The 15,776-nt window shown below is 35.9% G+C and overlaps 1 protein-coding gene across 9 annotated transcripts in view; it reads right to left on the bottom strand.

The window, feature by feature from the left end:
• The window catches only part of FBXO38 (F-box protein 38), a 66,024-nt gene that overhangs the window by 31,359 nt on the left and 18,889 nt on the right, over nt 1–15,776 (bottom strand). For 7 of the 9 annotated variants that reach the window (XR_011389800.2, XR_016235355.1, XR_016235356.1 and 4 more), the window contains exons 6-11: nt 13,079–13,216; nt 11,488–11,625; nt 7,457–7,550; nt 6,046–6,176; nt 2,038–2,208; nt 79–221 (exon numbers count right to left, since the gene is read on the bottom strand). Coding sequence is in view for 6 of the 9 variants with exons in the window: in XM_008255212.5 (XP_008253434.2) it covers nt 79–221; nt 2,038–2,208; nt 6,046–6,176; nt 7,457–7,550; nt 11,488–11,625; nt 13,079–13,216 (815 nt within the window). In the remaining 3 variants the exon portion in view is untranslated. Of the gene's footprint in view, nt 1–78; nt 222–757; nt 906–2,037; nt 2,209–5,587; nt 5,726–6,045; nt 6,177–7,456; nt 7,551–11,487; nt 11,626–13,078; nt 13,217–15,776 lie in introns of those variants that run through there. The other 2 variants (XM_089334933.1, XM_089334934.1) reach the window with 2 other exon arrangements.

Raw genomic sequence — 15,776 nt, 5'->3', positions numbered from 1 at the left:
AAAAAGTCCAACACTGTGAAGGAAACTATTAAGAACAAACAAACAAAAACAAAAAAATATCCCAGCTCAGGGACTCACCTTGGGTGGTTCACGAAACATCTGGTCCAGTGAAATAAACTCCAGACTGGGCAACAATTCAATAAACTGACCAAATGAGTCCAGCTTCAAGGCATGGCACCTCACCAAATTGATATCAACCAATCGAGTCCATCTTGAGTGGTCTGTTGAAGAAATGACAGGACCAGAAAGAATTTAAATAACATTATCACATCTTTTATGAGTTTTGCTATAGTCCACAAAGAATTTCAAATCCTCTCTCTTTAACTTTTCTCTTATCCATGATCTCAAACCTGATGACTTTTAAACTAAGAAGTTTCCATTTCTAATTCCATTGTGAAAACTAAATGGCCTGGGAAACATTAACTTGATATTAAGTCAGCCCTGATGTAAATGGGATTCACTCCACAATCTACATGCCTTTTCAACAACAGGACATTAGATAAAGAAATTATGGCACATTCATTTAACAGAACATTATGCAGCTATTTCAAAAGAACGAAGGAGAGCTAAATATGCTCGCTGATATGGAACACTCTCCAAAACATAGGTAGTGCAAAAGACAGCTACAGGACAGTGTATACAGATTAAGATCCTTTTGCATATATAAATAATTTTAAATGCTATACATGTATCGGTTGCAATATGCACAAAATAATCTGTCCAGAAGAATATACAAGAAACCGTTGATAATGGTTACCTTTGAGAAGAGGAGACTTTTCATTTTGTACCTTTCTGTACTGTTTGAAATTTATCAAGTGCATGTATTATTTTTATTTTTTAAGTGTTAACAGGAGTTCTGAGTGATGGGATTATAGGCCATTTTTTGTTTTCTTCTTTATACTCTTCTGTATTTAGAAAACAAACAAACCAAAAACCCAATAAATGTTATTTTTAAAAAGTGATCTACACCTGCTACATCCTAAAGTTCATATTTCTCAAAAACTTCTTGGTTTGGCTGGGCTAGGGACAAGATTTAACATGGCCATTCTAATGAGTGATTTCAACAGAAGTGCCAGGACCTCTAAAACAGACCTGGAAAGTGGTTTGTAAGAACAGAGACCCTAGGGAATGACCAGGGTCATGTGACAGTAAGGAGGCTGTTCTGCAGATGGGGGGGGGGGGAGGACTCTGCTTGGTTAAAGTGGATGTCACAAAGAAAACTTCCTTGACCTGAATTTATTTCAAGGTTTGTATATTTAGGTATTTAAGATGTACCTTTAAAGCAGCAAATAGTATTACAGGCTGAGCATCCATAATCTGAAATCCAAAATATTCTAAATCCAAAACTTTTTGAGTGTTAACATGACTCTCAAATAAATAATTTCAGATCTTAAAGCATTTTGGATTGAGGATTTTTGGACTATGATGCCTAGCCATTTAAGTCTATAGAAATATTCTCAAATCTCACCACATCCCTAAAATGTGAAATCTGAAAACACTTCTGCTCCCAAGCATTTTAGATAACGGACATTCGATCTGTATTCTCTCAGGGAGTAAAATGAACTCCTGTCATAATGAAAAATAGCAAATGCAAAAATTACGCATCTAGGATTTCTAGCCAACAGAAAATTAAACCTCAGGTTAGTGTTTACTAAGTCACCTAATTAAAGTTTTTAGATATGCCTTTGTCCTTTCAGATGATGTGCCATTTTGAAGGTAATTAGGAAACACAATGCTAATATCCTAGATCCTAGAAAATAATTCCTAACTTTTACTTTATGTACCTGACAAAGATGTTCATGTGAAGATCAGGGCACTCAAATACATACCCAGGACAGTGTAAATACTGTAGGCAGAGAACTTCAGGTATTTGAATATGAACATATTTCTAACTCAGTTAACAAAGGTTCACAGATTTTAGATGAATAATATATGTAAAATACCTACATTTTACTTTAGGAATTCAATCATAACACACAGAAAACAGACATATGCTTGCAATATAAATATATAGCTGTATTATTTAGTCTATAATACCTGAGATCCAATTGTACGGGTTATGCAGATGGGGGCAATTGTAAATTGCCAGATATTTGATACATGAAAAAACTTCATTGACTGCTTTCATCCCTATATCAGTGATGATACCAGGATTTTCCACCACATCAGCCAAACCATACTTCACAAGATCTGCATTAGCCATTCTGCCTGGAAAGAGAAATCAATTTCACAGAAAGTAAAATTCTCAAGTGTCATGGAGAATGGTCAGTTTTGTACCTTAGTATCCAATATGATCAGACTCTATGATCATTCTGAGTCATTTGTTCCTTATCAAGTTCAGGTATAATTTTAGGACAGATACGCTATAAATGGCAGTGCTTACACAAAATAAAAATCTATATTAAAAGACAAGGGATAGATAACAGGAAAAAAATCATTTTCAACTATTTAGAAAAGGAAAAAAGAAAACAAAAGTTCTTGAAGCACAGCTGACCATACTGGTTCATATCACAGTAAAGTTTTAGTTTTACCTTTTATAAGGAAACTAAGATTTTAAATATACAACTTCTGTACAATATAAAGATCATGTTTTTGGAGTCTACTGTGGTAATGTGTAGAGAAAGGCAAACACAGGGAATTCAAATTCAGTTTTAGAGTACCTGGTATTGGTTAGTAAATAACAGATTATCCTCTGAAAATGCACTTCCAATCCAAACACATGCCACTGGTGCTCCAGGGACCACTGTCTGGTCAGAAACTAGCAGGATGGGTCTAAGTACAAGCAGACCCTCCATCCTAGATCATGTCTCTGCAACTCCCACCTTACCCCTTGCCTTCTGTCATTCTTTCTTCCATCTGCTCACCCCTCATTCTCTAAGACACTGCACTGTCAAGAGCTCCTTGAAGAAAAAAAGGGACTGTCCAGTTAGTTGACGGTTACTTGTTCTGTGTCCTTATAGTGCTGAGAATTTAAATGTTTGTTTATTTGAAAGACAGAGTGACACAAGGAGAAATTTTGCAGCAAACTAAATTTGAATTTCCAGAGTTTACCTTTCTCTACATAATATTACACAAGATTCTAAAAACATAAACTTTATACTATACAAGAAGTGAAACTTCACCATGGTATGAATCTATACAGTCTTTTCTTCAGTTATGCTTCATTCCCCAAATGCCTATAACAGCCGTGGTTGGGCCAAGCCATAGCCAGGTGCCTGTAATCCACTCCATCTAGGTCTGTTACCTGGGCAGAAGTGACATAAGTACTAAAGCCATCATCTGCTGCCTCTCAGGATAATTCTGGGAATTCAAAACGCTCAACAAATGTCTCATAATCCTTACAAGCAACTGATATACATTTCAAAGAAAACTTTGTAACTGTGGTGAAGCTGCCCTGAACATTACAATACCCTTAACTCAGAACAAGCTGAAAACATCAAACTTGCAATTTCACTTTCCATATAAATAACAGTAACTCTTCTTACAGTGTCTGTCTTTAGTAGTTACTGGGATTTCTTACAGATTTCAACTTAGTCCATCCTTCACAACTTAGTCAAGCTGTTTTCTTTAGACTCCCCACTAACAACCATTTTCCTGTCCTCTGGACTCAAGATGCAACTTGTCTTTTACCTTAAGATAGGGTCAATCTTGAACTGCACCTGTTTCTTGGGCACTGTCCACAAAAATGCTGCAGCTTAACGTGACAAATCTGTTTTATGCATTCAACCTGTCCCTGCTCTGGGGTTTCCTGCTGTCACACTCTCTCAAAACATTGATGATGGTTTCTGAGATTCATTTCTTTGTTATAGTCTTTCTTTAACTCATTGGTCAGCTAAAAGTAAAAGCTGGCATTTACAGAACACATCTTAAGTGTCAGAGACTATTAAAAATGTATGTATAGTTTTCTCCTCCACAGAGCCACTCAAGAGAAAACGAGGTAAAGGACTTATTTCCACTTAAAAATTGAGAAAACACAGACTTAATAACTTGCAGAGGTCTCATGACTAGGAACAAGCAGGCTTCAATTCTATTTCTCTCCAAAGCTCTAGAACTAAAGACTACTACTGACTACTGCTTCTGAGGATTGTCCTGACATCCCTAACACCTTCAGCTGAGGCTTTGAGAGCACCAATCCATGTAAATGGAGAACCCTTCTCTAAGTATTCAGCTTTGGGTCATTGATTTTTCTCAACATGTCATCAGTACTTTAACCACGTCAGACACTCAACAATTCCATTCACTTTTCTTTATTCCTAATATACAGTGTCTGCTTTTCAGCACAACCATTTCTTGAATCTGGTATTGTCATCTTAAGATAAATGTCTGGAGCAAAAGGCAGTGCTTGTATATATCTATTCTGCCAAACCCTTTATAACAAAAAGGGGCGAACTTTAGCAGAAGCTACCTGCTACCTTCCAGAGCAACACTTCAAAATCTGAGTTGATGAGAAGACTGGTACTGAGAAGCTAAGTGAAAGCTTATCAGTGAGCAGCGTAATCTCACTGCTCTCAGGAAAGTCTGCTAGAAGTACCTGGCAACTCTTCTGAAAAAGAATCATCACAGTCTTTGGAAGAATAGAGAAGAGAATGTATATGGAATAAATGATTGAACTGCAGTAAATATGAAGAGAAAGCCTCATAAAACAAAGTTAAGAAATTGTTAAATATGAAACAGACTATGACAAAAATTGTGTTGAAAAGTATGAGGTAATTGTGGTCAAGAAGGTAAAGTTTTATCCTATTGAAATTATGTGCTGAAGGAGAGAAACACTATAGGGAAATAACTAGCTATAAAGAGAATTCTTGAATCAATCTTGTAGATGACCTAAAGATAAACAGCTTCTAGGAAACAAAAAACAAAATCATAGAAATTTCAAAGCTATTAATTTTAGGCTATTACACAGATATCAAATACATTAATTTTATATGAAATCATTAGACTACTTTAGCATTTTGAAGTTATTTTGAAGAAAAGCTTATCTTCTCAAGGCTGTATAAATTTATAGTGATTTCAACATTAAACTGGCTAGAAAAACATGATCTTTATGAAATTCTGCACTTAAACTGTGGAAGAAAATTAGAGGGTTGACAAAATTATTGTAAGATTACATTAGAAACAAAAAATAAAATACAGTCAGTTCTTTGATCTGGACCATTCTCCATCCTGATCTGAAGAATTAAGCCTTGTTCTTCTATAAAAGAAATTAGATCCAAAGAAAAAATGTCACCAGGTATGACGGTGTCAAATGAAGAACTGTTGCAAATTACATGGGGAAAAAACTAATACTTGAAAAAAAAAAATAAAAACAGGAGCCAAGAACTCAATCCAGATCTCCACGTAGGTGGCAAGGACCAACTACTTGAGCCATCACCTGCTGCCTCCAAAGCCGCACATTAGCAGAAATCTGCACTCAGAAATTCTGGTGGAAATTTTCTTGCATGTCTTTCTTAGGCCAAGTGGAGAAACATTTCAATAATGAACTGACATGCATTTAAACCCAAAAGAATGAGTTCTCAATTATCAATGCATTCTAGAAAGTGCTGTGAACAAGACTTCCAACAGCAATGATCATTAAATAAATACTGACCATTATGTGCTCACACTATCTGGAAAATCCAGAACCCCCACTGGGTTTATTATGGAAATGAAGAGCATGGGCAGGGAATGGACCTCATCTGAGAGGACCATCAAAAGCTTCGAGAGTGTGGTAGGTCAAATTCAACAAATGGAACCAAAGATGACATTCTGTGAAAAAAAATAAAGCAGAATGGGAAAGAAACTTGGGCAGTAAAGTAGAGACAATACCAAATGAAAATAAGGATCCTTTTTTGGTAAACCTTTAATCATTATATTTTCTATAATATGCTAATATCAGAGGCAATACAGGACAAAAAAAAGTCACTGACATATTTAATTTAAGTTTCTTTTTCAAGAAGTGAGAGCGCTGAAGATTTTTAAGTTGTCTCATATTCAGGAAAATATGACATATCCCTATTCAGGTGATTAATGCCTGACAGCAACCCTAGGAAATAAAACAAGTCTTACTCTGCAGCAAAAACTCATCTACATATCCCAGATGAAGGGTTTCAAACTGGGGAAACTCCAACTCTGCCATCTTTAGGGCAGAAAAGACACCATCTTTGGTTAGGGAAGGCTGGATCCGAACTTCATGCAACCTATGAACAAAGAGATCCGTATCAGAATAATACAAAAATCATTAGACCTGATGCAAGGCTCTAAAAGCAGTTTATATTTTTACTAAAGTGTCACAGATGTCAACGACTCTCCCGCCCCCACTAAAAAGTATAAAAGATGTCTCCTTTAGAGTAGCAATTGCAAAGTGTATGCAAATCACAAACCACATAAAATAACAAGAAACTACAAAGCAAGACTCTTAAAATTTTTCAAGTGTTTTCTTAAACCTGATTGGGTCAAAGGGAGAATATGCATCTTTTGCTATTTACATCTTTATTAAATTAACTGATTTATTTATTTTAGAGTCAGAGAGACAAAATGAGATCTTCCATTTGCTAGTTCATTCCCTAAAAGTCCACAACAGCTAGGGCTGGGCCAAGCTGAAGCAAAGAGCTAGTAACTCAATCCAGGTATTCCACATAGATGACAAGGACCAACTACACTGACCGTCATCTGCTGACTCCCAGGTTGCACATTAGCAGTGAGCTGGAATCAGAAGCAGAGCTGGGACTCAAATCCAGGCAGTCTGATATAAGATGTGGGTGTCTCAAGCAATGTCTTAAGCATTGTGCCAAATGCCCTTCCTTTCTTTAACATCATTCTCCCATTAGATGTTAACTTACTTAAAATTAGAAGCAACATTTCGTTTTACTTCACTTATATCCTTAATATTCCATTAATGGAAATTAAGAGTTTTATTTTGAATAAACTGAAGAAAAGGTTGATGCAGTATAAAGTAAACATTAAAAAATAAAAGTAGATCTTTACTATATATAGGAAACAGTAAATGTGGCATAACATAATATGATTATGTGGCTAAAATATTAAGTTGTTACAAGGTCAGATCCTGGAAAAGCCAATTTAAAACACTGTTGTCTAAATAGTAACTACTACTACCAACTAACAAACAATTCAGATTAGCAAACAGATTGAGAAAATGCTCCTTGAAAAGGCTGCTGACACCAGAGTTTCAAAGGCAACTTCTGTTGGATAGTTGACTGTTTTTCTCGGATATGAGACTATGCCCTTCCACAGCTTCGTAGGAATGTAGTGGAGCTCAACTGGTTATCAGTTACAATTCAAGATTACTACTATGTAACATCATTGGCTATTTAAAAAACTCCTTTGTATTTCATCTGAATAAAGCATGATCAAGCTTCATGCACACGTACACACACACATACATTTTCTCAAGTTTCTATAAAACAGAAAAATAACATTAATTCTAATACAAAAGGTATAACATGAAAAGGAAACATACCTACGGGCAGCAGTGATGATGAGGTAACCAAGATCTACTTCAAGAGCATTTTTACAAGCTCCCAAAACAATAGTGTGCAAATTTCTAAAACCACCTGAAGAAGAAAGCGAACAAAAACAACAGGCATTTAAATGATTTGACCACAGTACTTCCAGAAAAGTATTTATACATACCTTAGAGTAGGGTGGGAAACCTTTTTTTTGCCAAGGGCTATCTGGATATTTATCATATCATTTGCAGGCCATATAAAATTATCAACATAAAAATCAGCCTGATATTGAGCTATTGAATTTGTAGAGTCCCACCTGTGGTTGCCTTGGCAGGGCCAGAACAAACGATTTTGTGGGCTTTATAAGGCCCACAGGACAAATTTTCCCTACTGTGGCCATAGATGATAATTACTGATTTAAAAATAAATCTAAGTTTTGTTCCTGCATTTATTAATGTCTCAAGATGAGTAACTACTAATCATCTTCTAAAAAGAGATGAAAGCAGATAGATACTGATTCTGAAAAAACGTTCTGATGCATCCAGGGACGACTCCAAAAGATTTACACAGTTAAGTGAGGATTTTCAGCAAGCCAGAGCTAACAAAGGGAACTTTGTTGTTTTTGGCCAAATTTTGAACCTCTCATGTATCACATGGACTAAGACTACTTTAATGTCAACTTATTCTTTATTTCATGCTTTGAAAATTTTTATGTACATACAAGAAAAGTGACACAATCATTTATGTTCCCCTTAGTTTGGTGAATTTTCACAAAGGACTGATCTGTTCTGAACTTTCATGAATGAAATCACAAAGTATACACACTTTTGTGTCTGGCTTCTTTTCCCAGACATTTTATTCACGAGATTTGTCCATCCACATTGCTGTATGCAACTGTAATCTGTTCATTCCGTATTGCTGCACAGTATTCCATTTAATGAGTATGCCACACTTTAATTACCAATTTTACGGCTGATAGGCACTTGAGTTGTTGCCACTTTGGGTCTACTAAAAACTGTGCTTCTAGGAACAATCTTCAATCAGTGTTCTGGTAAACAGAGGCATACATTTCTGTTTGGGCTTAAAGCCAGAAATGCTATCATTGTTGTTGTTTATGGTCAACATGATTCTACCAAAGTGGTTTTATCAATTTATATCACTAACAGTTAAAGAAAGGCCCTGCTGCTCCACAACCCAACCAATATTATTATTTGTTTTCACATTTGTCATGTATAGGCACAGTCATGTTTGTGGTTATGCATCATATGGTTTTAAATTGTATTTCCCTGATGATTAGTGAAATCCATTTTTTTAATATGCTTACTGGCCAAATGGGTAGCCCTTACATAAAGGTTTTTCTATCCTAATCTTTTTCCATTTTTCCTACTGTGGTGTTTGCCTTTTTCTTACTAATCTCAGAAGTCTTTGATATACATATCACAAAATACTTTCTCCCACTATTTAGCTTGGCTTTTTATACTCTTAATGATACCTTTCGATAAACCAAAAAAATCTTAATTTTAATTTGATTCAGTTTATCAACTTTTTCTTTATGGCAAGTAGGTTTTAAAAAGATGTTTATTTACTTATTCCTATTTATTTGAGAGGTACCAAGACAGATTTGCCAGCCATTGGTTCACGGTCTAAATACCTGCAACATCTTGGTATGGGCCAGGCTAAGGCTAGAGCCAAGAACTTCATCAGGGTCTCCCATGTGGGTGTGAGGGATCCAAGTACTTGAGCCATCACATGCTGCCTCCTAGGGTGCTCATCAGCAGGGAACTGGATTTCAAGTGGAACAGTCAGAATTCAACCTAGGCACTCCCATACAGGACATGGGTATCCCAAGCAGTGTCCTAGCTGGCTATACCACAATGCCTGCCCTATAGTAAGTACTTTTTGGTGTCCTGTTTAAGAAATGTTTGTGTACTCAATAACAATAATATATTATAAGTTTTCTTTCAAAATATTTCTAAAAAGTATTTTTATTTGAAGTGCAGAGAGAGAGATACAGACAAACAGGGATCTTCTACTTGTTGGCTCACTCTTCAAATGTCTACAAAAGTTGGACAGGCTAGAGCCGTGAACTCAATCTGGATTTCCCACATGGGTAGAAGGTACTCCACTACTTCAATCACCATCTGCTACCTCACAAAGTATACATTAGCAGGAAGCTGGAACCATTAGTAGTCCTAAGTGGTGCATTAACCACTGTGCCAAATACACCAACCTTATTTTAAAATCTTTAATATTTTCTTTTTCACATTTGGACCTCTGATCCATCTGGATTTAATTTTTGAATGAAGTCTGCTGACTCCTAGAATAAATTATAAAGGCAAGGGCATTCTTAAATACTGACTAGAGAAGAAAAGTTTCTATTTCTCTTAGGCCCTTTATACAAACAAGCTTTTGACATCTCTCTGCAGGTTTTCTCTCTAGTAAATGGACTCCCTATGGCCTTCTTTTACCTTCTGCCTTTTATTCTGCAAGCCATAATAAAAATGATGCTGTTGGTCCTGAGGGAGCCTATTTCATCCTTGACTGAGTGTAATGAATAGCACATTAATTAGACTTGGTTAACTGGCAAAATATCTAAGAAGGTAGTGCTTACTGTTCATTGTTTCTTTCTTTCTTTCTTTCTTTTTTATTTTTTAAAGAATTTATGTGAGAGGCAGAGTTATAGACAGAGAGGGAAAGACAGAGAGAGAGGTCTTCCAGCCACTGGTTCACTCCCCAAATGGCCACAACAGCCAGAGCTGGGCTAATCTGAAGCCTAAAGCCAGGAGCCAGGAGTTTCTTCCAGGTCTCCCATGCAGATGTAGGGGCCCAAGCACTTGGGCCATCTTCCTCAGCTTTCCCAAGCCATCAGTAGGGAGTTGGATTGGAAGTGGAGCATGGGGGCTGGCGTCATGGCGCAGTAGGTTAATCCTCGCCTGTGGTGCCAGCATCCCATATGGACACCGGTTCTAGTCCCGGCTGCTCCTCTTCCAATCCAACTCTCTGCTGTGGCCTTGGAAAGCAGTAGAAGATGGCCCAAGTGCTTGGGCCCCTACATCTGCATGGGAGACCTGGAAGAAGCTCCTGGCTCCTGGATTTGGATCGGTGCGGCTCCGGCTGTTGCAGCCATTTGGGGAGTAAACCAACGGAAGGAAAACCTTTCTCTCTGGCTCTCCCTCTCACTGTCTGTAACTCTACCTCTCAAATAAATAAAATCTTTAGAAAAAAAAAAAAAAAAAAAAAAGGAAGTGGAAGCAGCTGGGACTTGAACAGGTGTCCATATGAGATGCCGGCACCACAGGTGGAAACTTAACCTACTATGCCACAGCACTGGCCCTCTTTATTGTATCTTAACAGTATTAACTACGTCTACTTGTTACCATTGGTATTTGATGATTTCTCATTTCATTTTAGATATTCAATGTTAGATTTTTTTTAAGTTTTCAACTAGTAATTGTCTAGTGAAAACTTTTTTTTCTTTTTTTGCTACCAGGATATGATTAATATAGGATACATTCTGTATCTTACTATTATTTAGTTATAGTTAAGGGATCTAAAAATAAAATATTTTTCTCCTTCAAAAGCCATGATCTGATAGATGGATTTAATATCCAAGTGATAAACATGAAAGCATTCTATATACTATAAAGCATTAAACAAATGCTACCTATTAACATCGCTAATGCCTGAAATCATTTGGAGGCCCAGGGTGTCCACATCACAAGACCTCTCTTAGCACCAAAGGGCATCAGAAATCCCTGTTAACATTACTAAGAAAGAGTCTAAATGTTAACAGTTGGAACTGCTCATATTAATTATATAGTAAGTAATACAAAATGAGAGAACATGCCCTATCACTGTACCATTTGAGGTTAAGACATACATAAGAAGGAAATTAACACTAGTCCATGGTTACTTTAAAAAAAAAAAAAGTACAATTACTAGCAAGCATTTACTTTTCAAAATATTCATGATACTAAATAAAAACTCAACAAAATTTTTATATTGACTTTTAAAATATTTAGTAACTAAAGAAAATGAATACCTGATCTCCAACTGTCTTCAACTACATGTTGAATAAGACCTCCAAGGAAAGGAACTCGGACCATTTCTAAGTGTTCCAAATTTCGGGCAGAGGCTAAGCCTGTTACTAAAGGGACATATTTTAAGGAATTTGTGGGTCCTAGAGGGGAGAACAAAAAACCTTCAGTGGAACAATGTTAACTGTCTTAAAGATCAAAACAATAACTGAAATGAGTAACTCACAATTTATGATTCTCTATAATCTACAATTCTTTTTTTTTTAATTTATTTTACTTATTTGAAAGGTAGAAAGAGAGACACAGCAAAATGTCATCTACTTGTTCACTCTCCAAATGCTAATAACAGGTGATAGACCAGTCTGAAGCCAGGAGCTGAGAACTCAATCTGGATCTCCCACATGGGTAGCAGGGATCTAGCTAACTGGAGCCATTAATTGCTGCTACCCAGGGTGCACAATAGCAGGAAGCTAGAATAATGTGTGGGGCTCAAAGTCAAACCCAGGAACTCCGAAATGGGATGCAGGTGTCCCAACCAGCAGTTTAACTGCTGTATCAAACACTCACCTCCTATAATTCTTATTATGAATGAAGGTGTTAGCTTATTAATCATTCACTTATTCGGCAAAAGGGTTTTTTCAATAACAATGGAGAGATAATGTAGCATTTTTTATAAATTTCCTGAAATCTCTACAGTTGTGAATCAAAGAAAACTCAGAGAAAGAAATCAAGATGAAAATTTGATCCTTGAGTCAAATGAGCAGTTCAATTATTTAAGTAGCTCTCTATGTGGCCAGTTTCATATTAGATACAACGGAAGATCACAAAAGATATGGTCTGTCCATCACAGTACCTGCAGTTGACATATGGACAGAACTAACATGAATTATAAAAGGATAAAAAGGCAGAATATATGCATAGATCTGCTGTATTTCATAAAAAGAAATAAAGAGAAGAAAGAAAGTTGGAAAAGGCAGAATCTGAAGGATGTACGTGTAAAGAGGAAGGGAGTGTACATCTCAAGAGAAGGAAACAGCAGCAGAGAGTAAGGAGACACAGGACAAAGTTGTGCGCTTGTGTAGGGGACACAGTGAACAGCTGTGACTGGAAAGAAGGCCCACCAGGAAAAGAGAGAGAAATCAGGACATCCAGAGGGGACTTGTCTGTTAGGAACTGTGAAGCTGAGTTCTCAGTGATGCCCTAGGGCATAGTGGACACTGAAGACTGTTGTTCCTAAGAGTAATACCAAAACAAACACTTAAAGTAGATTGAGTCAGGTAACTTTGACATGTAGATGATTAGAAATCAGAGAAAAAGAAAGCAGATTAACATTTATTAAAACAATTCTACGAAAAGTCTAAGTGGTTATAAGAAATATGTAGATATTCTTTCTTGCTTTGTTATGCAAAGGTCAAACCAAATCATGTTTCTAATGTTATTAAAACAAAAAGTGTATTTACCTTCAAAAGATAATAGGAACAGCAGTAACAGCATAATGTCATTTTATTTACAGATTTACAAATGTAGCTATGGACTTTGCCTTAGGATATTTTAGAAAAGAACACGTTTAATTCCACTGTAATTGTGTACCATTACCTGCACAATTCCTCATGACGAAAGTTCTTAAGCTGATGCAAAGAAAGTCTTTAAATGGCTGTGGTTTGGTAAGCCTTACCCACTTCATATAAAGGTGCCTTAGCATTGGGATACAAGGAATTTCAGGAACATTCACTCCTAAAACAAGATATCAAGAAAGAAGAAAAAAAGAAAACTGTTTCTGTATAAAATAAGTGTATATTGTCTAAATTAACATTTTATTCAATAATATTTTTATCAAAATCAATTACATAATTAAAGCCTTTCAAGTTAAGCTTATTTAAAACAACCTTGTAAAAAACAATTTGGGCAAATCATAAATAGCCTACTTTGGTTAATATTTTTAAAAAGACATACAAAAAGAAAGGATTTAAAAAGCATTTCTACCCTTTACACACATCTTCCTCGTAACTCCACAACTCTTCCAGGATACCTTTGCCCAGAAAACGTAAAATGAAAAGAGGTTACTGGAAGCACAACTGTGAAGATGTAGAGGGAATACACAAATTTATTATTTGACTACCAATGCCCACTGTCCCACCAGTGGGAAAACTAAATTTCCTGGACCAAAATCAGGCTAGCTGAGTTTAAATAGTGTGGTTTCTAGGAGATATCCAGAGGTAGAACTTGAAAAGTTGTTTCTACGACTGTATCAATCTTAAAAGATCTGCAAATAAATATCTGGTAGAATCCAGTCAACATGGTGCTGAGAGACTGAAAAAGGCTGACACTTATTTTTGAATTTCAAATGAATAAAGGTATTTAATGCCTCTGATCCATGAGTGGCTTAATATTGGGGATCATTTCCTCAAAGAAACACATCTGGAAGAGTGAGGGGTACAAACTAACAGAAAATTCAGAAGATGAGGAAGAAAGAAGACATAAATTCTATGGAAATAAGCAGTATGAGAAACTTGCTTAAAGTCTAAATAGTGTAGGCTAGAGAACAGCCATGGAAGAGATGTAAATTTATGAAAGAAATCCAAAATCTAGGGTAATGGTATGTGACTAGCAGTAGCTAGCAAAACCATTTTAATGCAACTTTTAATTAAACTTGAGATAGTAAAAGCACTTCTAGCAAGAATAACTAGAAAAGCAAAATTAGGGTACTTAAGTGGCTGAATCTTGAAAAGCTAAACTCTTCAGGATGTTCCTACAGTAACTGCAAGGATTACTCCTTAACTGAGCTCTAAAAAAAGCATCATAGTTAACTTTAGCTTGAACTACGCCCATGCACACGGGGATGAGACTAAAGAGAGAAAGGCAGAGGAATGAGGTACAGATTCAGATATAAGATGCAGAATTCACAAACACAAGTTAAGCATCCACCATGAAGTTGTAATACTAATGAGACAGATTCAGGAGTTATACCTTATGTTCAATCACAGTTTGCCACAAATCTATAAACTAGGGACATAACTGCCCATACCCTACTAGTATTCATATTCCTTAATTTACTATATACCTTTCTATCTCCATCACATATACTAAGTGCTAAACTGTTGGAGAGATTACATAAATCAATGCAGTTCAATAAAAGCTCTATTTGCAATAAACATGATAGACACTGAGTAAAATATAAAGATATAAAAACAGTCTTTGACCTTAAGGAGCTATATTGGAAACTTCAGATGTTACAAAATTCCTTTATTATCTGAAAATTCAGTTTCAAAGCAGGTATCTAAATTCCCAGTAAGGATCACTCTCTGATCCTATAAACAAAGGACTGTTAGAAATCTTTTCTTTGGGAAATGCGTACCTAAATGTATTCAAGACCTACTCCTTATCCCTGCTGCCTTCCCTCTTCCAGAAATTCATTAGTTTCCAGTCCATCAAACCATCTCTAATACCTGGAATAATGTTTGCAATACAACATATACACAATATCTACGTGTTGAATAAAATATTAAATAAAAATATCAAAGGTCAAACTATATTAAACAGAGGCCCCTCAAAATCCCTTTAAGTCTAGGCCAAAGATAACAAATTAAACTTCAGAAAATATCTGCCTCCATCATCCCTTAGCTTGAAAGTACTGGGATATAAAGTCAAAAGGATATTTATACATATAAAACACAATGTGACCAGTGCAAATAAGGTGTTTGGAAAAAGAACACCATATCTCCATTTGTCAGGGAAAAGGTTAAGTGGCAGAGCTTCACCTTGGATCTGGGTTGAAGGACATACAAGGTTTACTTTGCTTGGAGAACATGCTGGTAAGGTCAAAATCATCTGGAATTGCTTTGTTTGTAATTTTCTACAACTAAGTTATAATAAAGACACAACAAGCTACACATGACTATTTCAGTAAATAAATAAACTATTCAGTTCTTCAGTTAATAGCAGCCTCAGTAAATATATATCAAATGGGACTGTATATATAGGATATCTGCATCATTTCAAAAAGTTTCATCGAAAGTTCTCCTCTAGAGGGTAGAACTTGGACCAAAAGGTAAACATTAGAGGAGGGAAGGCTTCTGGCTCAATGGAGGGGAAAGAAACTTTCAAAATTATTTAAATTTTCTTCAAAAAGGGAATAGATTATATGATAATAGATATATTATATATAGTAGATTATATACAATACTACTATTTAAGAAGTAGTATTTCCTCTTGGAAGAGTTCTTTAATGAAAAATTTGAATTTTTATCCAAGTTGTCTAAGCATTTTCTTTGCCAACATTAATCAAAAAAGCCAC

The sequence above is a fragment of the Oryctolagus cuniculus genome, chromosome 6, assembly GCF_051225735.1.
Source record: "Oryctolagus cuniculus isolate XC-2025 breed Fujian yellow rabbit chromosome 6, ASM5122573v1, whole genome shotgun sequence".
In the NCBI taxonomy this organism is placed as follows: Eukaryota; Metazoa; Chordata; class Mammalia; order Lagomorpha; family Leporidae; genus Oryctolagus; species Oryctolagus cuniculus.
Note: the sequence above shows the minus strand (reverse complement) of the source record. Positions and strands in the feature narration are given on the sequence as shown.